Below are 25577 nucleotides of genomic sequence, written 5' to 3'. Positions count from 1 at the left end.
GGCTGCTTCCCCACTGTCCACCCAGCCAGGGGATGGGATCAATGCTGCTGCCTTAGATTCTCCTGCCTCATCCTTGTATTTTGTTTTGGTTTTTGGTGGCATTTTGTTTTGGCAAGCTGGGGCTGAGGCAGCGGGCAGGAGCGTGGGGTGGCTGTATCATATGGGAGCCGTGTATGGCTCTGCTGTAGCACAGTTGAACCTCAAAAACTAGGAGTGGCAGCTGAATATTAAATAAAAGATTTGACTTTTATTTAAAATAAAATGCATTTATACATAATCTTGAAACCACAAGACTATAGGAGCGCAACACTGGTTATTCCTCAGCATTAGGTGGGGCAGGAGATCCCTCCCCGTTAGCGTTAATGTGATGCCAGCTTAACGAACGGGGAGGTCCTGGCCCCCTATATCAGTTATTGAGGGTGTTGTGGTGCAGCTCTGCACTCCCATTTAACTTAGATAAAAATTTACTGGACTGAAATTGGGGTTTTTTTGGTTTTTTGTTGTTTCTTGGTTACTCCCCGTACCCCTTACAGGCATACTATAGTTAATGCTGATACACCAAATCTATGCAATATTCTAGCTGGCTTGTGAGACTAGTTAAAAAAACTGTACAATTTTATAAAATTTGTGTTTTTTACATTAGTTACACAAAACCTATACTTCATAGACCTTTACTTCATATTGTAATGAAAAAGTTTGCATATCATAGGCAGAACAGTGACTATGCTGGTGAATACTAAAAGTGTCATAATACAATATGGTGTAAAAATAAAATAAAATTAAAAAAAGACAATATAAATGATTATCAAAAGGCAAGTTAACAAATAAAACCAAGCTATAACAGACTAACAGAAGATCATCTTCGAGGCCACACGCAACTTATCTTCAAAGTCATGTCAGGCACCTGTAGCAGTCCTGGCGCATGTAGTGTGAAAGGAGAGATGGCAATTCTACTTATGGGTAGGACGACTTCAAAACAGGTCAAATGTACAGAATAAAAAACACAAAAAAAAGAAAGAAAACACTCATGCATTAAACATGATAAATAGACTTCATATAGGTTAAGCCCTGGATGGCTTTACAAGAAGATGGCTTAGAGTTCTCTTAGAAAATCGGGTATTTTAAGTCAGTCAAATCTTATCCTGATCTGCCCAGATTCTGTATCTAAAGGCCAGTGGCACAAGCACCTGGCCCAGACACAGTCTTGTTATAGCAAATTAACAGAAGTGCTCATTAGTGCACACAGATTAACTGGTCTGGTAATGCAAAAATTTTCATGATAAAAAAAAAAAAAAAGATACATTTCAAGCTTACTTTATTAAGCAGCATATTTCAAAGAACAGCTTTTTAAAGTTAAATATTAATATGGCCATAGGGTTTCCTCTCGGTGTACAGTACGTGGGACTCACACCCAACCACTGGTCAGTTTGTAGAACATCTCTTCATCTAAACTCTCGTTCTGATCTTTCGCTCGCGTCGACAAGAAGATGTAGCCGCCGATGAACTCGTGAACCACTTTGCAATCCACCTCCGTGCAAATGAAGGACACCCGAACGTCATCTGCAAACTCCACCGTCACCTAGAGGGCAAAACCACAGGGGTTAGCCTCACCGCTCTTCCTTTCTTACCTTTTTTTTTTTTTTCTGTTAACCCAGATGTGTTTTCCGTTGCCTAAGCAAAATCCAGCAATGTAAATGATGATATGGATTCGTTGATCCTTATGGCTCCCTTCCAACTTGAGATATTCTAGGATTCCATGACGCAATTTTTGTTCAAATGTTTAGATACAGAAATACCTTTTATTGCCTTTTTTATTAACATATTTTTATTTAATTTTCTATTTTATTTATTTATTTATTTATTTAATTCTCCCATGACTCAGAGATAAATACCAAGCGTGTTTGCACTTCTCATCAGTGAGCACATGGTGACATCTTTGCTTCAAAAGAGAAAAACCGGCCACAGACCTGCTGAGGAGGGCTGGGATTTCTTTCCAGTTTTCCCTGCAAGTGTATTCTGATTTTGTAAATTGAAGTTTGGCCATAGAAATGCTTTATGAGAGCTCGTTTTGGAGTGACTGAATAGACTGTCCATTTATTGACACCCGTTATTTTTTTTGTCCCCCCATCACTGACAGCTCTGCGGGAGGGACGGGGATTCCCAGCAGAGTATCTGCGCTGAATAACTGGAATATCGGGGCTTGCAACTGGGTTGAAACAAAGACTCTGAGGCAAAGAAGGGACTGAATAATTTCTCCATCAATTCTTAATGAGCCGCAAACAGCAGGAGAACAGCCCTCACATATCCCTGGCAATTTTAATTAGGCGTTCCGCCAAAAAGGAGCACAAAAAGTTTGTGCATCTGAATGTAACGGTTTGGTAAAAGCCCATCTCAGAACCTAGGGAAGTGTCTACTCTTGCTTTTCATTACTTACACGAAAGCCTAAGCTGTACTGCAAATAAAAGGAATTTTAGTATGGATAAGGCCCAGTACATTTATGTTATTGGTTAGGATCAAGCCCGAGCACCAGTTCTGAAGTTCGATTTTATTTAGCTGCCTTTGAGTGGGTGTTCAGAGACTGGAGAAAATCGTTACGCATTAAGTGTGTAACTGCCTGTGTTAAAGAAAGATTCAGGGTTCTTTTCTTCTTTTTAAGGCTCATACTCAACTCCACCAGCAGTTAGGACAAGCTCTGCTAGATCTCCGTGGAGGGTGGAAGAGCAGGGAGGAGAAACGATATTACCTTAACACAGCTGGATGGGCCACGCTTTAGAAAACAGCGACGGGAAAAAACCTGACTTTTTAAATGCTGACTCACAAAAGCCGACTTAAAATAAACCCGAGAGCAGCGCCGCCGTGCAAGCTGGGGGGAAGCGGCCGAGGTGTAAAACACCGGCTCACCATTTTAATCTCCCAGTTCACGTTCCACTGCTTCATGTTGCTGAACCGCCAGGTTTTGACGGCGTCACCCGTGCTCGCGTCCATCCGTATCAGCCGGTTGTAGGCGATGCCGATCAGCTCCTCCTTCTTGCCCCCCTGGAACCTGCGACACGGCGAGGGATGAATAAATGCGCGCCTGCCATCCACGGCCACGCGTGTTAAATGCAGCGGCTGAGCTAACTTATAACATCACTTCTATAAGTTGAGGCAGTTAATGCTTTTAATTTCAGTTCCAGTGCAACTTCCACCTAAGGATGTGCCGCCTATTTAATGTATAGCGCATATTTATTCATGAAATTCCTCCCGTTCTGCCCAGCAGACCCACCAACCTTGCAATGAAATGAGTGATGCCGAACTCCGGCAGCGACTGCCAGGCTTGAATAAACCGCATCTTTGCCTCGATGAGACTCATCTGGGCGACGTTCTGGTGGGCTTCCAGGATGCGTGCTGTGATCTGCGGGCGGCGAGACACACCGGCTTTAGGCGAGGGGGCTCGTTAGTGGCATCACGACCGCCACGCCAACGGGTAACGACTCGGGAGGCATTTGGGAGTCAGCGCGGTTATGAGCGACGCAGGTGATCGATAATTTCTACCCCGAGGTCTTATTTCAGCTATGACTGCTCAAACCCTGCGACCGCGGCTGATAAACGTGGAGCTGCTTTTGCTTCGTATCTCCAGACATATAAAAGCAAATATAGATCTGAGCTGTCTGGAGGCAAAGAGTGCTCAGGCTCAGTTAGTTTAAGACGCAGGATGTGAGCAAACGGCGGGGCAAATTTCGGGTGTAGGGTTTCTACATAAATCACTGGGGACCGTTATAAAAATCAAACAGGGCCCAAGTTTCTCCAGGGGGGTGTGGGTTTTGTTAGTTTTTTCATTGCTGCTCTCCAAACCAAAGGGGTTCTAGACTATTTTAAGTTTTATCTTAAATTTATCTTAATTTTATTGTTGCTGTCACTTACCAAGTCTCTTACATAGCCTGGCTGTAGATGGCAAGGCGAAAAAAAAAAAAAAAAAAAAAGAAAAGGAGGCAGAAAGAAAAAAAAGCAATCAGAAATATGGCAACAAAGCAAAGAAAAAGTGTAAATTAACTGCAAACCAAAGTTCAAGCAAAAAAAACCACATGCACAATTTCTTAGGCAGAAAAGCAGCCAAAGTGAACGTAAGGACGGAGAAGGGACAAGGAGCAGAGATTTGCTGCTCGTGCCAGCCCCGCCTGAGCACCGGTGCGATCCTGGCTGGCAGGCACCGTGTAGAGATGGTTTTGGTCCTGAGCTGGTTTTGGTCCTGTTGGTGGATGAAGGGGAGGGTGAAGCTGCCAGCTCAGAGGAGAATCCTCCTCCTCACGCTCCTTCCCACACCTCTGCACAAACTCAAGCCCACTTACTCGCAGAGAAGCTCAACAGGAAGCTCACCATGGGCCGTGAGCTCAAGAGCTCCTTTTATTTGAGATATGCAGCGAAATCATGGGGATGCTGCTTGGGGTAACAACTGGCTGGAGGGCAACATCAGCCAGGTTTCCTGGGGATGCATCTGCTCTTGCAAGCTGGCTGGACGCTGCTCTGACACCGAACCCCAGCAAGGCACCTGAGAGCTGTGAATACGCTTATTTTGGGTTGGTTTTGGGTTTTTTTGCATTTAGGGTTTGGTGCTCCCCAAACCCAACCTGCCAAACCTACGCTGCTGCAACTGTATGTGGAGACAAACACCCCCTGAGCAGCTCTGGGGCTGCTGTGGGACCAAGCGCCTCTATAAATCTTCCAGCAAGGCCCACTATCAGTTCCCATTTCAGCACCGTTTGTGGGCTGCACGACCTCTTCCTCCTCCTCCTCCTCCTCCTCCTTCCCCCATGCCGGGGTGCGGAGGGACCCTTGCAGCTGAATTCCTTGCATTCCCACAGCCTCCATCGCTCCATGTCCCTCCCAGCCGTGCCAGCACGCGTGCCGCCGCCGGCAAACACCCTCCACTGCTGCAAGCTCTGCCTCTGGCCATACAAAAAAAGCCTAAATCTGCTGTTTAGCCGATGTCTATGGGGGACCCGGCGTTTGCATCGCTGCCGCGGGCCTGGCTTGGAGCAGGGCGAGGGCTTGTGCCTGCCCCCACAGTTTAACAGAGGTTATTTTTATAACGAGGATACCTGCACGGTAAGCAAGTTCTGCGAACTAGTATTTTTCCAGGTGCCTCCACTTTACTGAGTTCAAGCCTAGAAGGTATTATATATGTAAAAATCGTCTATTTATGCAGCCTCTCCTCCATCCAAGTGGATATAAAGGCTTATTCAGAGGAATAATAAGGGCTATATAAAATATAACTCCACTGCCAGGAAATCATCGTGCAGTGCCAATAAAAAGTTATATTTTTCCTGCTTCTCTGACTTGCAGCCTTCTTCTGGGTTTGGAGAAATCGTATCTAGCCACAGCCAGGCCGAAGCACACAGGCTGCGAAGCTACAGCTGAATCATTAAGTCACTGAAAGGCCACGGAGCAATGCCTTACTTATTTTTGCCGCTGTCCTGGCATATAATGTCTTTCAGAAAGTCATGCATTTATTTCCAGCGCAGAACAGTTCAGCCCTGTCATGCACGGATCGAATGTAGCGTTGGGAGTTCAAGCACAAGTCACAGCAACTCAAAATGAAGCAATGTTTCAAGGACTGGCATTTGGAAGTAGTGGAAAAGCAAAGAGAGAAATATGCAAACCACGTTACAGCCAAGTCTGGATAAAGCACTGCAAGCAACTGCAACTCCACTGATCCTGAGGATTTCTGCCCGGATTCTGTGCAAGGGAAGGGGTTTTAATCCCAGCACCGGGGACTGATTTCATCTCATCGCTGCTACATCTGCGCGGGGAGAGACGGGGGCAGCCGACCCATGCTTTGCTGCACCGTCCCTTGGTACCAGCAGGAGCAAAAAAACAATTCCTCCCGTTTTAAACCATTCCCCGTGTTTTTAAAATAAATGAAAATAAATTAAGAATGTATTTAAAACAAACGGTTCCCTGCCGCTGAGGCTGTGTACATGCATAACAATATAGCAGAGTTAAGGTCGTGGGTGCCATCCCCAGGTGCTGGATCGAAACCACCCATTTCAGTCGGCATCTCGTTTTAGTAACCGCGTGCATCCGATTAGGTGCCAACATCCGAAACACGCAGTGTTAAACGCCGGCTCGGGTGCACGCTCAGCCCGCTCCACACCACCACCGCCGCCGCGCCGGGAGAGTGGGCGAGCACCTACCTGCTTGTTCTTGTACTTTTTCAGGTAGCGAGGAGAAACCAGACACTCGGGATTAATGTCGGTGGTGATTTGTTCTGGGATCAGCTGCGGGTCTGGGTTCAAATGCTGCATTTTCAGGAAGGAGAGGATGTTCTGTACTTCCATGCCGTAGGAGCTGTCGGCCATCGTCTTGCCCTTGGAGGCCAGGCGGCAGGCGGCCATCCAGCTGGCGTACTGCGTCTCCTGCCCCCCCGAAACAGAGACCCAGGCCTGTCAGAGCAGTGGGGGTGCCACCTGCCCCCCCTTTTCCCCCAGTAAAACTCCAGGGAGCCTTTATTTCCCTTCCAGCTCCAGGAGACTCAAGTGTGCACAAAGACAGGCTCGTCTTTTGTGCCAGCCAACGTGTAGACAGAGGGACAAAGCCAAGGAAGAGCAGGGGCTGATTTTCTACCCCAAATTCATTTGCGTGCTCTGAACATCGAGATCAGATGCATTTGAGCGCATTTTGTACTTTTTTTTAATTAACACCAACTACATGGCACATCCGAGCACGAGCTGATGCCAGGCAAAGGGCGAAGAGACGGCCGGTCCAAGCGATAAAACTTACGTTATCGCAACGAAGCCAGATTTCATTCATTCCCTCCGCCACCGGAATCAGAAGTTTGATGTTAAACTTCTGACCAGAGATGTTCACATCAGGGGTAACTTCACATCCTGCAACGAGAGAGCCAGTGTTTAACAGAGGTGTGAAGAAGTACGCTTTTAAAGGGGGGGGGGGGGGGGGGGAGAAAAAGGAAAAGAAAAAGCAAAGCAATGCAACTAAAGGGTGTCCGACAGCATCTCAGTGCTGCAAAGGTCTTGCATCACATCTCCGATGGGACAAACACTCTACATAGCAGGGACAAAAACTGTCAGATGTCTCTTTTTTCAAAGTGACAGGGAAAAAGGGGTAAAAAAGCAAAACCTATTCTGAAAGCAATGAAGTCAAAGCTATGCGCACCCACAGAATTCATCTCATAGATCCTGCCCGGCCTCACGAATGGACCCAATGGCTGGCAAACACCCTCTGTCCCCAAAATTTTCATGAAAGGGTAGGAAAAGGTGGCTGGATGGGTGCTGACTCTCACCCTGAAACCCCTATACATTATTTCAGCTGGGCATATCGCTGGTACAGGCAGTGGCGAGGTGTGAGCATCCCGCTTTCGGTGTCTGGAGAGAACTACAAGCGGTTGTATAAACACCAGGGGGTGATGAACTGAAGCAGCCACGTTAGCCCGGGCGCTGCTTCAACGCCGCCTCCGAGATTTTTTAAAAGTGCCGTCACAGCAGATATGTCAAAAGCTCCCAAAAAGGTCCTGCGGGCTGGGCTTTGCTCTGACTGCAGCCCGAGGTCACTTGGCACCACATCTGCTCCTGCCTCCACGGGAAAAAAAAATGAGCTCTCTGCAGTTTGGTGGCTGCTGGAACAGGAATGTTTAACTTGACATAAGAAAAGACAGCAGCTGTAGGGATTTAAAAATTCATGTGCAAGGCTCACAGGGAGCGCTTGAGGCTGCTCACAAGCGGCACCGGCGAGAGGAGGAAAAAAATGTAAAGGCAGCAGAGGAAGAGAATGGTCTGTTCTCTCCAGCTCAAACTTATTCTCTGCCGTGGGAGTTATTCTTTTGGATAGCCACGACAAAAAGAGCAGCAAGTTGTTCCCCCATGCTACTGGGGGGCTGGCAGTGCTTCCCCTTGGGGTCACACGTACCACATACTCACTTCCTAGAAGTCTAATTATATGCCATGCTATCAAACCCAGTCACCCTCATTCCTTTCAACATATTCACCCACCCCGAGGATAGCAAGCCAAGAAGATAAATCAGTGGGAAAACAAGGCGCAAGAGGAGCAGCCTATTACTGGAATAAAATGCAACAGTGCTTATGCTTCTCTTACCTCTCAGGTTCATCTGGTGTGCAGGAGTCCCGTTGGCTTCCTCTTTGCTTTTATAGCAGGAGATAGAGGTATCTTTGAAGGTGCACCAATACGGCTTGTAGCCTTTCAACGTCAGCTTCTTGGGCCTGCCAGACAGGTAGAGGGACGTTACATTTGGTTTAAGCTCCTAAACCAAACTGCCGCACCGGGAAACTCATTTCATCCTTGGAAAACCTGGGGTCAGCAGCCTGGGGTATGCGCGCCCCCGGGAAAGTCGCTGCCTGGGAGCTCAGCTATCACTCACCATCCTTTCACTGCAATGTTGGGTCAAGAAATTGAGCTGCAATTGCAAATTTGGTCTCTCTGATCCCACGGAGGTCCCACTAACTTGGGGCAAGGCGGGGGGAGCTAGAGAACTGTATTACAAAAATAGACATGCCCACGAATCGCTGCAGAATACGCCTCTTCGCCTGCCACATTAAATTGGAACCATTTTGCTCAAGCTCTGAAAGGAAGCAGTACTTCTAAAAGACTTCTCAGTCAAGCACATGCACGACTACACTTGTTTTCTTTTTAAATACTCCACTTCGCATCAGAAAAGGTTCAGTTCTTTTTGGTGGAAAACACGGATTTTGCTCGACTCTGCAGAAGAACTGATACCCTGGCAAGCCTGCAGCAAAGCAAAGTGGCCACCTGACATGGTGGTACCCTGAGTCTGCTCATCCCACCACGAGCCCGGGACCTTTGTAGAGATGCAAGCTTCTGATTTTTCTTAACTCCTCCTAATTTCTGAACTTTAATCTGCAGTTTCTCACTGCATCGCATTTCTCTTATCTCCAGTCCCAGAAACAGCTGCTGAACCCTCATCTGGAGGGATCAAATATGCGACGGCCCCAGTTGCTTGTCCTCAGGGCTCTGCACTTTCATTTCCAAGCAAAAAGCATTTTGGGGGCTGCTTGGGGTGTGTGGGTCAGGAGGAAATTGGGGTGATGGGAGAGAAACACGGCGTCTGCCTGAACCTCGCTGCTCCCACACCTCTGATGGGACGTCTGAGCTCGGGGCTCTGCTGCCTCCTCCTGCCTTTGCTGGTTCTCCTCCTCCTAAAGCCCTGGCACACACAGCTCTGCCCTGTGCAAACTTTATAACCGCAGTTTCCTTTGGAAGCTGCCTCCCACTACAGAAGGAGTCCCCAACCTCCAGCCAAGCCATCCTACATGTGCATGTTTTTCCATCCTTCGCTTTGCATCCTTCGCTAAAGATGCTTTAATACATCTTTACTGTCTCGAGCTTTTTTGGGGGCTTCTTTAAATTGCAGGCAGGGCATTTTGGTTGGCACGGGCAGTAACGTGGCTGGCAGGGGAGACAGAAACATCCCGAGTGTCTGCAGCAACGCCAGGCATGTATAGGGACATATATACAGGACTTATATATAAGGCAGACTAGGGAATATTGCAGCTCCTCCCCAACTGAAGTCTGACAAGAGGCACGTCCGAAGCTGGGCCAGCTCCTAACACTGCATCATTTATTTGGGTTTCTGGCAGTAAAATTCTGCCCAGCCCTCATTTTTAGAAGAAAATGGCAATTCTGTGCTTCCCCGCCGTGGCAGGATAGCCTCAAATCTCAACCCTGGGGTTCGGGCTTGCACCGGGTGAAGAACCGGCAGCTTCTTGCTGCTCCATCTCTTGCCCCACCAACTGGTGCATCCAATTTACAAGCAATTAGCTCCTCGAGTCATGCCTAATTTTACTGGCAAATGAGCACATCAAAACAAAGAGAAAGTTGTTTGTTTGTTTGTTTGTTCAAGGGGGGAAAAAGCACCCACTCGCATGCAGGGCACAGGCTGCAGCCCTGAAACTTTGCCCCGGTTACGACAGACCACAAGCCCAGATGGACAAGGAGACCTTATTAATTCATCTTTGGAGGGGGGGAGAGGGAGAAAGAGTTTTTCAGAACAGAAGTGCTAGGTTCTGGCTCCAGAACCAAACAATTAATAAAATAAAGGCTTGTTCCAAAGCTATTTTGCTGCACACAGCTCTTCTTCTATATCCTATAGCTATGCTGTGAAATCTCATCATTATTTCCAGTTTCCAGAACTTTCACCGTAACCCTTGCCGCAGCAGGCAATAAATTGCAAAAGATGGTCGTGGCTGCCAAAATGTTACTCAAAGTCCAGACGCTGCCGTTCCCGGCTTCCACGTACCACCATCCAAGTCAAAGCAAAATTAAAATAACTCCTAAATCCTGAGTGAGCTGACAGAGGAGCACAGTCAGCTTAACCTGCTCCTCTTGGCAAGGAGAGGGCAGATAGACCAGGATCCTGGCTGTTTATAATTCATCAAGCCTCTTGCAAACCAGGAGAAGTATTTGAGCAAGGTTTCTAGGTTTCACTCCTAATTTTAGGATGGCTTGATTATCTTCTGGACGTTAATTATGTTAGAGAAATATCCCAGCACATGCTGCTGGCTACGGGCTGCAGCAAGCTCTCCCAGAGGGATGCGTACCTGCTGGGGTGGCAAAGTGGGAAAACACCCTGGGTTTTATATTTAAGAACTGATCAACTTCAGCATTGAAGATGTCGAATAGTGTGAAATGCTTAGTGACTGTGCTACAGGATAAAGAATATATTTTTTTTAATAGTAAGAGACCATAGATGCTGAGCTGTGCTATTACACAGTGATTGCTGGGGGGCTTTTCACACAAGATAACATAGTGGTGTGCAGCAAGATCTTAAGCCAGAAGATTAAAAAAAAAGTGGATATTAGACGGTAGGACAGTTAATTATTCATAGACATTACCAGTTTCACAAGCACCTCTTCCCATCAGCACTTACTTGAAGACTTTAATGTAGTCGGCGAGCTCTGGGATGGAAGTGATGTCACCCTGAAAATAAAAGATTATCCCATTTAGCTGCCTGTGCGAGAGGAGCTGGGGCGGCGGGTCCGGGAGGGAAGGGATGCTGCGCAGGGGAGGAAGCTGGCGGCAGCTTCAGCGGCCAACAGCGGGACTCAGGGGTCATGAAAACGCTCCTGAGAAAGCCCCATCCACTTCACGGGAGAAGCAAGCAGAGAAAAATCTATTGCACAGAAGTGCTGTTTGGAAACCAGAGGACAAGGTTTTATTTTTCTTTGAGGAATTCCTGCTGCCGCTGGAGCCAATTCCCACCCGCGAGGTCACCAGCGGTCACACCGGCTTGTGCTTGCACAGGGATTTTTCTCCTCCCTTAGTTATTTCCTTATGCTCCAAACAAAAGGAAAAGATGCTGCTCTGGACCTCCACGGAGGACTGGGGAAGGGCTTTCTGACAGTCGAGAAAGGTTTCTTCCCCCAGCTTTTTCAATATTGAGTTTATCTTCACATTTTGCATGAGCAAAATATACAGGGTGGCACTTGCAATTCCTACGAGCTCAAACTAAAGGGTTTTCAAAGGGCAGAAAAAGCAAAGACTGCTCCAACAGCTTCCAGTAGCAAAACAGTTTACTTTCTGTCTGCAATGAGAAATGCTGTTTATAGATACCAAGGGGAAAAAAATGCAGAATCTAAACAAACAATCCAGTAATTGCCCATTATCCATATTCAATTACTCGAATGCATCTGGAAATGGCTACTGCTAGCAACCCCTACGGAAAGGGATGGAGTTTTTTTGATGAATCACTGTCGTCTTTACTCCTATCTGGCAGGGACTGTTCCTTAGCACTCTGCTTCAGATCTAGTTTTGCAAAGAAATTATCAAAGATCTCTTGGCGATAAAAACTTGTCGTTATTTCTGTCGCACCGAAGCAGCGCTGCTGTCCCTGAGGCAACCAGTTAATATTACACATCTCTGCTGTTATTAGGGCTAGTAAAGCAGGCTAAGTATGGATGTTAACTTCAAAAAGACCCTTCGTAAACACTTAAAAAAAATATATGAAGTGTAAGACTGGAAAATTTCAGGGATTTTAGGGTTTGAAAGAACTTAAAATGAAACTCAGAGATGGTATAAATGTGCAAAGTGCCTGGAAAAGCTGTGCTGTGCCAAGTCTGACAGGACCTACTCCTTTTTTAGCAGTTTAGTTTTGGGGCTTTACATTTTTAAAGGTGGAAAACCAGTGTTAAAACAGCCTACCAGAACAAAAAAACCATGAAACCCTCTGAAATCCAGTCATAGCCCACTCCAGGCTGAAATCCAGTCTAATAAAAATAAAGTTTCATAAGCAGAAGGTATTTCTGAAAATCATGGCAGCTCTTTTAGGTGCTGTAAAACTTTGCCATGAATTAGAAACAGTGAAAGAGAAACCTCAGTGTGAAGAATTCAGTATTTTGGAAAGTCGGTAGCGCGAACAGAAACCAAATTATTTTTAATTTAGTTTTCCACTATTTCACCAGGAAGGTGGCTTGGTGCAGGGGGGTTTTAGTAAGATCCTGGCTCCTCTGAGACTTCTCCAACATCATTTGGTCTTATGGTCCCAGCAGGAAAAAAGCAATATTGCACTTGACTCCTGCAGCAATGCAGAGCGGGGCACGCGGGATGGGCTGAGCTCTCCCTGCTAAATTAACTGCAAACACCCGAAAAATAGAAGGTGGTCTTACAGCTCAAATGAAGCGTTTGGATCAATGCGTGCACGTGCTCAAAGAGAACTTTATGTCGCTTTGGGCTCAGAGCAGAGCTCCTGCTCAGTGCTGGCTCCACGTCGGACAGTGCCTGGGGTCCCCTCCCACCACCCCTTAGTATTTAAAAAAAATACTGTTTTTAAGAAAATATTATCGGGGTCTATGTTTTGCGTTGCTTCACTGGGCTGTGGGCAACTTTCTCACGCTGTAAGAGCAGAAATAGAAAAAAAGGGGAGAGGAAGGAAACAAAAAAGGTTGCTGGATGCCTGGAAGATTTCCCAGCTCGGGATGACTATTCCTGCCTCGTGCATGGTGAGGAGGGGACGCACAAGCCACCCTGCCACCGCGTGGCCGCAACCCTTACCAGGATCGTCGACGTTTTGCCACCTTCCAAAGTAATTTCCAGGTCCGAGAGCGCAGCATCCACCTCATCCACCTCCTTGTCGCTGTTGTTCAGGTGGTTTTCCGAGGACATGATGGACAGCTTATTGATGTGGTACTGAAAGGCAAGGCACAACGTTTCACCGGGATGCTCCTGCGATCTGCCGGATGCCGTGGGCTTGTCACAACACAGCCGCCACGCTTGGGAAGCAGAGTGGAAAACTGGAGCCGTACCCTCTGCGGGAGCAGAGGCTGGCAAACGCTGAGACCCGAGCACAGCTGAGTCAGGAATGACCATCTTGGCTGTTTTCAGTCCAAGGAGTCAGTGGTACAAACCTTGAGGACCGCTCTGGACCCTGTAGGTCAGAGCTACTCTTTTCACAGCATCACAGACTGGCTGAGGTTGGAAAAGGTTGGAAAAGACTCTGGAGATCATCTGGTCCTAACCCCTGCTCAAGCAGGGCCACCTACAGCCCATGTCCAGTTGGCTTTTGAGTATCTCCAAGGATGGAGACTCCACAACCTCTCTGGGCAACCTGTGCCAGTGCTCGGTCACCCTCACAGTAAAAACGTGTTTCCTGATGTTCAGAGGGAACCTCCTGTGTTTCACTTTGTGCCCATTGCCTCTGGTCCTGTCACTGGGCACCACTGCAAAGAGCCTGGCTCCATCTCCTTTACAGCCTCCCACCAGGTATTTATATACATTAATAAACCCCCCTGAGCCTTCTCTCCTCCAGGCTGAACAGTCCCAGTTCCCTCAGCCTTTCCTCATAGGAGAGAAGCTCCAGGACCTTCATCATCCTTGTGGCCCTTCACTGGACTCTCTTCAGTATGTCCATGTCCCTCTTGCACTGAGGAGCCCAGAACTGGACCCAGTACTCCAGGAGTGGCCTCACCAGTGCTGAGCAGAAAGGAAAGATCACCTCCCTCGACCTGCTGGCAATGCTCTGCCCAACACAGCCCAGCGTACCACTCGCCACATCTGACTGATGTTCCACTTGGTGTCCGCCAAGGTCCTGTTCTGCCCCCAGAATATACTGGCCTTTGCACTTCCCCTTGTTGAACTTCATGAGGTCCGTGTTGGCCCATTTCTCCAGCCTGCTGAGGTCCCTCTGGATGGCAGCACGACCCTCTGGCATATCAGCCGTACCTCCCAGTTTGGGAGGATGGATTGCATCTGGTTTTATCCCAGAAAACCAAAACATCCACGAAATGTCACACAAAGACCCATGGCCAGCCCACTCTGCACAGCTTGGAGAGGTAAGCTGAGTCTTTATATTTCTGTTTTCACTCTTTTTTTACTAGGAGGGGCCCTAGGAGCACACAGCCTGGCTCTTGATGGGGATATTTCTGCATCCTACAGTGACGAGGCACGCCAGACCGCACGTACTAAATGGCCTGCCATCCATCTTACAGAAGTCAATAGCAGGTATAGTATTTATGCCAAATCACACCGAGTATTTCACAAAACAGATAAATAAATAATTCTGGGAAACCCACAGATTATCACCAGCTGTTTGGGGGGCAGCGTGCCAGAAACGCACAGTTCAGTAACCTAGTGTACTTACTGGGGGTTTTTTAAGAAGGGCAAAACTAAAAGATAAGATAGACATAAACAAATTTGGTAAAAGAAGGCCAAATTCCTTTTCATGAGAAGTAATCAGCAGCAAATATTTAAATTACCTAATAAACTCAAGTGAGGATTAGGAGACGGGAAATGATCTGGCTTCTAGCAGCATGAGGAGTCCAAGCTCCCACCGAAGACAAGGTGAGGCTTAAAACACCAGTTACAGCAGATTTCACTCATCGTGTTCATCAATATTCATCAACAGAGAAGTCTGCAAAGCTACAAAATCAAGTTTAACCAAAACTGTAACCGTCTCGGGCTGTCTCCTACCTGTAGCGCCGCAAACATCATCATTTCTTCCTCCGTGCACTCGATCTCCTCCAGCAGAATAGCCCATTTGGACTGCTCGTACAGCTGGTTGATCCTGATCGCGTCGTACTACGGCAAAAACACGGACCGGGTGTAAAACGACCGAGCCCAGTTCAAGACAAACCACTTCATTTTTCGTTTCAACCCAACGCTTCAACCGAGACTGAAAAGCCCCTGCTACCAAAGCAACCCTTGGAGCATGCCTAGCAATACCCAGGATGATGCCTGCATGGCCAATCTTCAAAGTGGTGGAGGATTTACCAACACAAAAGCACATTAGAGATACAGACATCCTTTGCTCAAAGCCTTTGCCTGCCAGATGCAAGTAAAATAAATAGCTCCGTACCTTTGGATTCAGGTCAAAAAAGCTGTAGTACTTGAACCGGAGCAGCAAAGCTTCATTTTCTTTCACCTCCTGCTCCATGAGAGATCGAGACGAATCCAGCCATCTGTAAATTGTCAACACGGGATAACACACACAAAAAAACCTCCGGCGAAGTCGCGATGACGCTTTCAAGAATGCAATTTAAAGCCATCTATTGGACAAAAAAAAAAAAAAAAAGGAAGAAGAAAAAAGCAGAAAATCGAATCCTTAACTCACCCTTGGTTGATTTTGGCTTTATCGAGCAGCGCCTGTGGCTTGTACATTTTGGCTAGGGACTCCGGGGAGGTGACGGGCTGGCTTACGGCCAGGATGCCCGGGTTCCCCTCCGACAAGGCGCTGTCACCGAACCACGCTGAAGTGGGTGACAGGGGACTGCCGTCGTGAGCGTCGTAGGTCGGTGTCATCGTTTTGCTATACAGTCCTGGGCTCGAATATATGTTTCCTACCAGTAAGAGGGATAAAAGCCAGGAGTTAGCTTACGGCCAAGCCCTGCCTGCTCCCAACCAAGCTAACTCAGACACAAACCCGAAGCCAGCGGATGAAAAACCTTCCCTTTTTTTATCATTTTTTTTCCGCAATGGGAAAACGCTGCCCCTCTCTCTCAGCTCTTCTCCGAGAGCAAACCTGATGGAAAACTCATTCCAGCCCAAATCCATGGGAAAAGGCGCAGGTCTCCCACGCCGGGAAACTCCTGCCCCCTGTGTTTTTGTGGCGCCTGGGACACGAACGGCCCCCAACTTACCGGTATTACCTGTTGCTTAAAGATTTTGGAAGTCAAAAGTTTTAGAGGAGCAGGAAAATAAACTAAGGGCGCAGCCAAAGAGACCAGAGGCAGAGCGCAAAAGTCCTACTGAGGTGGAGCTCACCTTTGACGGGGCCGATGTAAAGAATATCGGTGCCTATAGAGAGGGAAAGAAAGGAGGGAAGTGAGAAGGCGAGAGAAAGTCACCGGGAGAGTAGGAAAGGAGAGAAACCGAAAATGGGCATTTTCGGAAGAGGGTAGAAAAGCACAGGTGAGGTTCAACCACTCAAACAGAGTGTTTGCAGTAGCGCTGGTGGACTCTGCAGGCAAAGCAACCTAAGTGACTCCATGGTTATTTTATTCACGTTACAATAAACAGCCGGGCACGGAAACACGGCATTTCACGGACGGAAAAGCTTGCTGAGACAGCCAAACAAATTTCATATTAATATGCTGAGCAAGTGGTGTGATTTGGTGCAAAACTGATCCTGAAGCACACATCACTCCCAGGCCTTTTAAAGCTTTACAGCTCATACAGACTCAAAGCAGACAAAAAAAAAAAAACCCTTTTAAAATTACAAATTTGAAGAGAAGCAAGCAGACCCAGCTTCGTATTTCATACCCCAAAATAGCTGAGAGCTAAATCGTCCCTATTCATCTCACAGGAACATTGATTTTTACGTTAAGAATATAAAATCCAGAGTTTCAAAACAAGGGAGGTTCAACAACCGTATCCTAATGTCAGTAATTCCACTGCGGATGTACATTGGGCAATGAGCTCAGCATCATCTGCACACCAGTACCTAGAAGGACCGCTAACAAACTGGCTTTTTGGGAAAAAGCTGTGTCCTTTTTAAACCACGAGCCTGTTCAGATGTGCAATTCGATGCACCCAAACTCCACCTCCAAGAGCACTGTTAAGGGTGTTGAAGGTGGCACGTGGCAGGGTTGAGTTGCCACAAGCAAGGTCTTTTGTGCCACCTCCCACTGCTACCCTGAACCACCACCTCGGGCCACCCTCACTCCAAATGATCCCTCCTCCCTGCATGGCCAAGAAATGACAGAAAGCTGAGCTAAACATCTGGAAAAGTCTAAGACCGAAACAATAGAAAAACCTTTCCAAACTCATTTTTTTGCGATGGGTATCTCAAGGAGCAGTAAGAACGGTTTGCATCAGCACCATCATACGAATGACAGCCAACATCTTGGTTAGGAAACTTAAAATAATATGGAAACGTGATTCTAAACTGCCTGACGGGATGGAAAATATAAATGAAAACCGTCTGTCGCCATCGAACAAGAAAACTACCAGGATACTTTTAATGCTCCTGCTAGTTTTGCTGGCATCCCAGTCTGCAGCAATGATGGGGTGGACCAGTAAGTACCGTGGGTACCTGCTGTCAAGACAGACCCAACAAACCAGGCACGAGCAAAAAACCAGCAGAAATGGTCAAGGGATGGAGATATCCACCTTCAAGCTTCACACTTGCAAGGCGAAGGCTGGGAGTGACTTGCCAGGAACTTACGCTTTGAGAGTTGCATTCGATAATCCTTACGGTCCCTTCCAACTTGAGATAGTCTATGATTCTATGATTATAAAAGCAGCAGAAACGTGCTCTCCCCATGGACTGTTGTTATGTGGCAGCAGCGCAGTTCAACAAGAACCAGCAATAAACCACCATCACCATCCATAAACCACATCCCAAAAGATGCTCTTGCCTCCTCCCCATTCACTCTCGCAGCATGCCAGCCTCAACCTTCATGTGGCTCAGGGAGCCAGGGCTGAGTATTAACTGGACCAACAAAAGGAAATCCTGCTTCTTGCCCCAAATCAGGCGGGTTTTCCCACGGGCATCCCCCCCACATTCCTCCATTCAAGTGTTTGCTCCAGAGAAGCAAAGCGTCCCCTCGGATGTTCTCCTCATCGCTTTCTCCAAACGTCTGAAATATCTCAGAAGAAGATTCCCTTAAAAAATTTGCCTAAGGCAGGCAATGTCATGGAAAGTTCCAGTTGGAACAGTTGTAAGTTTGGCTAACTTATAAACAAGTGAATACAGGTCTTCTAATGGAAAGTGTTGGGCAACATTTACTGTGGGTGTATTGACAGCTCTGATTTAAATGGTTTCACTGCCAGGTACAGGGTGCTCAGTGACAAAACATGCCCCTTACATCCATGTGCCCTGAAATAAGCAGATCCCAAAATATTTACTCGTTTTACAAAAGCATTCAGCACACAAACTGATGTTGGAACAACGCTAGAAACAGTTTATTCAGACTAAAAACATAACTTTTAACTAATGGCACCTAAACATGGCAGGTAGCTGCAGTAATTAAACCTGCAGCAAAAGTAATTTCATTCACAAGGAAAGCAAAATCAGCAAGACAGTTCAAAGTGACTTGCTGAAAGACCAATAAATAATTAAAATAAAAACCTATCTTCTGCGTACATTTCCCTCAAAGCAGGCCAAGTATTGCATATTAATCTAACAGAGATGCTCTCCGTGAACACAGACTTTTGGAAAGGCTAATTATGGACTTTCAAGATGAAAATGCCAAATGAAAATGAAAATGGACTGGAGCCTTGCCCGATGCAGGGAAAGCTCCCTGAGCCAGGAGTGGGAGAGGACTAGCCGAGAAGTATTTTTAAGTAACTGAGAGAAGAAAGAATGAGACCAGAACAAAAGAAGGATTATTTTTCCCTTGCTACAGACAGGTGCGGATGGTTTGCTGTGGAGCCTGTGGTGCACATCACTTCGGCACGGCAGCTCCAGGGCATCATTGTCGCCCTCACCCGTGCCCTGCACGGCCAAAACCTTCCTGCTTGCAAGCCCAGAGCCACCAGTGCCGTTACCCACACTCCACGACCTTCACTTGTACTTCAGCTAATTTAAGACCAATTAATACAAGTTTACTGAATTCCACAATATTTTTTTTAATTAAAACTGCCCTGCTTCCCTCTCACTGCTGGATTTAAAACCAAGAGCTTTGGCAGCCAGACACGTCTCGCCCGCCTGGCAGCACGCATCGCTGCGGCTTTCTCCGCGAGTCCCATTTGGGCTAAAGTGCTCCCACTTCACCAACTTTATGGTTTAAGCTCCTGGCATTTGCCTTCAGACCTCCAGCAGCTGCAGAGCAGAGCTGAAAACCCCCTCTGCTTGCAAACACCTCCCTGCATCAACTTGCTGCCTGTGGCAAGAGATGTTACTCCATCAGTGACGTTACTCCATCAGAGATGTTACTCCATTAGCAATTCTTGTACCAATGTTGCTCTGGTTCTGTAAGCCAGACTGGCAAACTACCCCCCAGCAATAAAAGGTGGGTTTTTTAGCATTATGATCTATACACCCTTAACATAAGGCAATTCTAATGCAATTAATAAAATACTGATTTTGCTGGGCTATAAATAAGGAGTAGAACGGTGGTACTGCCTAAAACACACCTGGAATTTGACATTAGGAACGATTTTCCGTTTAACCCTTTTCTTAATAGGGTAAGAAAACAGTAACACAATCTGAGTGTTAAAGTGGTCACACTTGGCTTCTGGTTTATTTTATAAAACCTGGCGTTGCTCTGCTCCCCTACACGCGTGACAGCTTCAGGCATGCATCTGTGCGACCGCGACCAAGTGCTGCAGCCCTGGATGATTTGTGGAATTTATTTGGGGTTCGTTTCTTGCACAGACCTTAAGGAATTAGGTCAAACCGATATTGCTATGTCATTTCCTCCCCACCCCCCCATTTAATTATCTGTTTGCCTCCTGCCGACCCCTTCCCTGCAAGCCCATCCTCACAAAGGAAGCCCCGGCTCACCAGACCCTGGTGTGATCAGCGGACCCTCCAGCTCGAAGGCGTCGTCTTCACATTGATCGTCCAACTTCTTCTTTTTTTTCTTTGATGGATCTCTGGGTTTCCTCAAAAGGGAAAGCTCTTCTGGATGCCTGATGTCTGGGGAGAAAATGGACCACTTTTACAAAGGCAGGATGGAAAAAAAGGGGAAAAAAAGAATATCCTTCCTTTCGGAACAACATCCAGCAACGTGCAGTATCTCCCTTGGCTGATTTTCCCGTTTTGCAATGGTTAAAAATCAAGTCGAGAACATTTTCCCTGCAAGACTGTTGGAAACAAGCACTGTCCCTGGCTGGAGAGGTAACATGGCATTTGCATAAAATGCAGAATTTTCCAGGCACAGCCACTCCAATGCAAATACAAGCACTGCTAGACCTCAAGACAGAGCCTAGTACCATTCCCACTCATTATCTTAAATCTAAATCTAAATTAAATGTAAATGTAAATGTATATGTAAATATAAATATAAATATAAATATAAATATAAATATAAATATAAATCATCAGGTAAACCCCTATTTAGGCACCAAGGTAAACAGGCCAGGTACTCTCACTTCCATAGGAGCAATCCAAGAGTCGAGCCATTTATTTACTTATCAGACCAGAAATTTTAGAGCCTATATTTCAGGCACTCACTTTTTAAAGAGATCTTGGCCAAAGTGTCTCCTTTCCACAGCAAAACTCTAGCCTCTCCCATTTCCCTGCCCAGAACCAGCCTCAATAATTTAAACCCATGTTATTTAAAGTGAAGAGCATCCCAGCCTGTTTGCGTTTTAAGCCATGGGAGTATGGGGGGGCTAATAAAAAAGATAATTTTAAGGCCATTTCCCACTAAGGTGGCACTTTGGGTTTGCTTCTGCCTGCTGCAGCTGCTTCCAAGCAAGAAGGAGCTTTCTGGGAAAGAGGAGCCCATGGTCAGTTGTACCACTGAAACCACCGAGGGACCAGAGGGGAGCCAGGAGTCCCCTCGCCGGTGCTGCAAAAACCAAGAGGGGAGAAAAAAACCCTCCATCTATTCTAAACTGTCCTCAGTTGATATGTGGGAACTGACCTGGAAAAACATTCACCTGGGCATGAAGCCATCCTGTTGCAATGATGAAAGGCTGCAAAAAGATCGGAGAGCTCTAAAATACAGCTTGGATTAGAAAAAAGGAGATTATGGGTCATGCTTGAGCCTGCAAGGAAGAGTTTCGGAGCTCTCCTCTGCAGCTGGTTGTCCACGTTCAAGCCTCTGTGCTGTTTCCAGTTCTGTTTTTTTTGCATAGATCACCCAAAAATGCTCAGCTGCACGGAGATGTGCAAAGCTTTGCCTTCGGGATGCCCTAAGGAAAGCAGCCCCCAGTCTTGTCCACATCGGAGCCTGCAGCTGTAGCTGCAAGAGAGACCGGGAGACAGAAGAGAGGGAGCTGGCTGCCTTGCAGCCAGGCTGTATTTTCCCACCAAGTGGAATGCTGAACAAGACAATAAGTCATTATTCTAACGAGGACAGGTTACAGGGTTCATATCTCACTGCCGGGCTGGCAGCAGTGGGAGTTTGCTCTATACTCCCAGGCGCGGGATTATAATTAAACCTGGAATTTGGTCCCCAGCACGTGACCCGAGCAGGACACATTCCCACGGCAGATGAGTCTGCCCCGACTCACGCCTGCCCGTGCCAGCATCTCTCCTTACTGCAAATAAGTGGGGAAACATCAGGCTGGAGGCGAGCTCTGCTCCCCCCTCGCCCCATCACCGTGAGACGATTAACCAGAAGTGCTTTTCCACATTTGTCAGGGGATGGCTGCTGTTACAAACAGACCATTCAAAAAATTACTTTTTTTTTTTTTTTTAATTTATTAAAGCACGGCTTCCCTGGTGTCAGGTCACATCCCGGAGTTTCACTTCTCTGTCTGCAGACACGGTGAGCATCACGGGGCTGGCACACGGGCTGTCCCCTCCCAGAAAGGACATCATGACAGACTCCCTGCCACGCTATTTTAAATAACAACCCATGCTTTTCACTTTTTTTCTCCCTGCTATTTTAACTAACTGCCTGTGTACCACCACTAACCCCGCCGTGCCTGTCACATTGGGGGGATTTGATTTTAGGTGGCCTCCAGGGATGGATCCTGTAGCCCTGGCGTTTCCAAATCCAGAGGTTGGGCACTTCTGGATTTAACTACCTTTAGTATCGCGGGTCTCCCATCCTAAACCATCATCTGGAACAGCTTTAAGTTAAGCTTTGTTTTTATTTATATATTTATATATTGGTTTTTTATTTATATATTTATATATTTTTATATATATTTATATAGACATGTATAGATTTATTTTTATATATTTAAGCTTTAATTTAACACTGATTTATTATTACTACATACATTATCATGCTCAACTCCAGCCCTGCACCCACTACCCAACAGTTAAGTTTCACCACACAACTTTTTGACCATTTCTAGCAATAAATACCCAGTGTATGAATCCAGACAGCTATTCGTATTCCCATTTATCACCGCCAGCTTACCTCATGAAGAAAAAATCTGCTGGGGCAACCAGGGTCATGTGCAAGGGACAACACGCAGCACAGCCTAAAATGAGGAGTTCCCCTGGTATTTCGCTAGCAAGGTTTATACTCTGATGTTTATTTATGGTGCATTAGCAACTGATACAGCCTCTCAGCTGAAACCATTCAGAGAGGCCAAGAGAAGGGCTCTGGGCCAAGCTCAGCTCCTGAAAGCGATCTGTTGGAGTCGGCCCAAAGCTTGACCATCTGATTTCAAAGCAACTTTTTATAGTCCCTCAGTTGTTCACGATGCTATCATCGGATTACAAAGGATATGGGCAAGTTTTCGGCAGCTGCTTCAAAACGGCGCAGGGCTGCGGGGCACAGCAAAGGCAGCGGCATCCTCGCAATGCTGGAGCATCCCTGCTCCCCTGCGGCTGCACGTGTTTCCCACTGATAAGCCACAAATTTCTCCCAAACAGCGGTCCGCTGGACATACCATCGTCTCCAAGACCTTACAAACCCACTGAAGCCAACTGAGAGTTGCAGGGGAAATTAAAAATAAAGCCCACCGTGCTAAAATGCAGAGAGCAGAAAAGCAGCAAGAGAGCGATGTTGGTTTTATTTCCCACCCCAGAATTAGAGAAAAAGCAAGAGGCAACTTTGCATGTTGCAATCTTTCAGTAAACTGCTGGTGAAAAAAGTGTTTGCCGCTACCTATGATTAAAAAGTGTACAAAGAGACTTCAAGAGTGTTTTGAACAGAGCCAGGCTTGGCAAACATGGTGTTTAGTTACTGTAGCTAAAGCAGAGCCTATCCCAGGGTGTAAGGGCTTGCAGATGGTAGGACTCCAGTTAACTGGAAACTGGGACAAGGAACAGCTCCAGAGCCCCAGCCCCTGTTTCCTGACCGTAAGAGCAAGAGTAAGATCCACAGAGTATCAAACTGGTGCAAAAAAACTGAAGTCCTTTGTATAGGTTTGGGCTTTTTACTAAGTCCCACTGCACCTGGAGGAGCCCATTTGCTGGAGTTGTTCACCTGGAGTAAAACATCTCCCCAGGGTTTGACTTCAGCCCCACATTCCCACTCGAAACCCTCTTGTTAACTATTTCATCCACATCTTCCAGCTGAAGCCAGGCTGCTCCTGCCAAAGGTCACTTTGAAGGAAAAAGGGTCAGTGAAATGTGGGTGGACCAGGAGAAGTGACCTTCTGAACAAGGCTTAATGTGTTGACTCTTCAATTGATGCGTTGGTCGGGGCTGTGTTTGCTTTAAAAAAGACTCCTTGTCTGTACACACAAGACAGATGGCACCAGCAACATCTACTAGAAATTACTGTAAATGATCCTTTTAGCATTTTATTTTTATTTATTGTGCAAGCATGTGAAAACCCAGCTACCCAACCTCTTATCAAGCTTCCCGGCGTCGCTGGTAGCAGCTGCTAGCAGAAACCATCTGCGACGATACGCGGCGCGCTTCGAACGGATGGGAGAGCACTGCCCAAAATCTGCTCCAAAACCATTTTTCAGCTGGATCCAGGCAGGAACTGTTTGTATTTTGACATCTCCTCCAGCCCACGCTGGACCAGCTGCAGCTGTGGCTGAGCCCTAACAATGCTGCAGCTCCATGTCCACGTCCCAGCAGAAGGGCTTCATCAAATTTAGGGGCTTTGTTTCCCAGAGAGGTGGTAGATGCCCCATCCCTGGGAACATTCACGGTCAGGTTGGACGGGGCTTTGAGCAACCTGATCGCATTGAAGATGTCCCTGCTCACTGCAGGGGGTTTGGATGAGGTGACCTTTGAAGGTCCCTTCCAACCCAAACTATTCTGTGATTCTGTGATTTTATCAAGTGAGTGAAATGCCCTTTGGTGAGAGGAGCACACATACAAGCATTTCATGGGAGGCATTTAAAAAACGCAACTGGGAAGGCAGCTTTCAACCTCCAAGAGAATTTTTTCTAACTGTCGGATGAAGCCATTTTACTCCCTACAGCATCTTTTTTTTCCATCTGCCTGCAAGAGCCTACTTGTGCCTGTGCTGTCTCTCGCTGAAGACAAATCCATGGCCTTTTCCTCCCCATGTAATCCTTTATTTCTCATCCAGCCCCTGCACAGCTCACCCAGCCCAGCTGTGCCCATTTATCTCACACCCTGAGACGAACAGCAGAGCTGGGATGAAATCCTCCTTTTTCATAGGACACCACACTGACCGCCCCTAGAAAACCGGCTTTAAAGAAAAATATCCGCCTTGCAGGGTGTAAAATTCACCATTCATGCTCTTTTGCACTGAATCCACCAAGTAAATCTTGCAGCTGCTGCATCTTTAACCACCAAGGTGTATTGTGATGGGAAAGCAGTCGCAGTCAGAGATGGGACCAAAATCCACGTGTCTTGGCGTGGAATAAGGGGTGATTTTGCTGCTTTGTCCCCATCCAAAATGTAGGGTCCCCAGACCCCATCAAGCAGCACACCAAGGGGTCAGGAGACACACAGTATGATTCTGGTGCTCTCACTCCCACGAGAAATCAGATTTGGGGTTTTCTTGCATCCCCTACACATGTAACACAGCATCACAGACTAGAATCGGTCTGAGTATGTACCCAGTTCCCCAAAATTTAAAATTATGGGAAATCAAAGTAGTTTCAATATTCAGTTTTGATATATAAGGAAAATGAATGCTCCAAAGCAGCTCTCTCAGCATCCACTTTTCCACCCGATTTCTGGCTCACTTAAAAGGCCACAGGGCTGGTTTGCCTGGTTAGCTCTTGAACCATAAAAACTCCATAATTTTACTTGTAGCACAGACAGCGTTTAGGGGAAATCCTCTCTTTAATCCTGATCCAGTTATCCTCCATCAGGAAATGTGTTTTGAAGTGGGCTATCTCTGCACTGGATCACCACTGTCTCGAAGCAATGACTCATAAAAATTACAGCCTTTGCATATCGCCATGACGATTCTTAAGAAAAATGAGACCTCAAACCCCATTTCAGACTTTAAAAAAAAAAAAAAAAAGTATTTTTCTTATTTTTCTTTGGAATGAGTGAATTCTATGGATCGTGCTTCCTGAATTTACAGAATTCCTGAGTTTACAGAATAAAGTAACCAACTTATCTTCAACATAAATTCACTCGAGATAAAAGTTTTGCAAAACAG

At 46.7% G+C, this 25577-nt stretch overlaps 1 protein-coding gene across 5 annotated transcripts in view; it reads right to left on the bottom strand.

Moving 5' to 3' along the window:
* Positions 1 to 227: 227 nt before the first annotated feature.
* FERMT2 (FERM domain containing kindlin 2) overlaps positions 228 to 25577 on the bottom strand; it is a 52065-nt gene continuing 26715 nt past the window's right edge. For 2 of the 5 annotated variants that reach the window (XM_074869181.1, XM_074869186.1), the window contains 14 exons: positions 19907 to 20041; positions 16222 to 16254; positions 15572 to 15797; positions 15317 to 15419; positions 14932 to 15039; positions 13018 to 13152; positions 10898 to 10947; positions 8089 to 8213; positions 6760 to 6866; positions 6174 to 6395; positions 3904 to 3924; positions 3270 to 3394; positions 2902 to 3043; positions 228 to 1579 (listed from right to left, as the gene is read on the bottom strand). In XM_074869181.1, the coding sequence (XP_074725282.1) occupies positions 1406 to 1579; positions 2902 to 3043; positions 3270 to 3394; positions 3904 to 3924; positions 6174 to 6395; positions 6760 to 6866; positions 8089 to 8213; positions 10898 to 10947; positions 13018 to 13152; positions 14932 to 15039; positions 15317 to 15419; positions 15572 to 15797; positions 16222 to 16254; positions 19907 to 20041 (1706 nt within the window). In that variant the 3' untranslated portion in view covers positions 228 to 1405. The remainder of the gene's footprint in view (positions 1580 to 2901; positions 3044 to 3269; positions 3395 to 3903; positions 3925 to 6173; positions 6396 to 6759; positions 6867 to 8088; positions 8214 to 10897; positions 10948 to 13017; positions 13153 to 14931; positions 15040 to 15316; positions 15420 to 15571; positions 15798 to 16221; positions 16255 to 19906; positions 20042 to 25577) is intronic. The other 3 variants (XM_074869182.1, XM_074869183.1, XM_074869184.1) reach the window with 3 other exon arrangements.

The sequence above is a fragment of the Strix uralensis genome, chromosome 4 (genome assembly GCF_047716275.1).
Source record: "Strix uralensis isolate ZFMK-TIS-50842 chromosome 4, bStrUra1, whole genome shotgun sequence".
NCBI classification, from domain to species: Eukaryota; Metazoa; Chordata; class Aves; order Strigiformes; family Strigidae; genus Strix; species Strix uralensis.
This window is presented reverse-complemented; position numbering and strand designations above follow the sequence as displayed.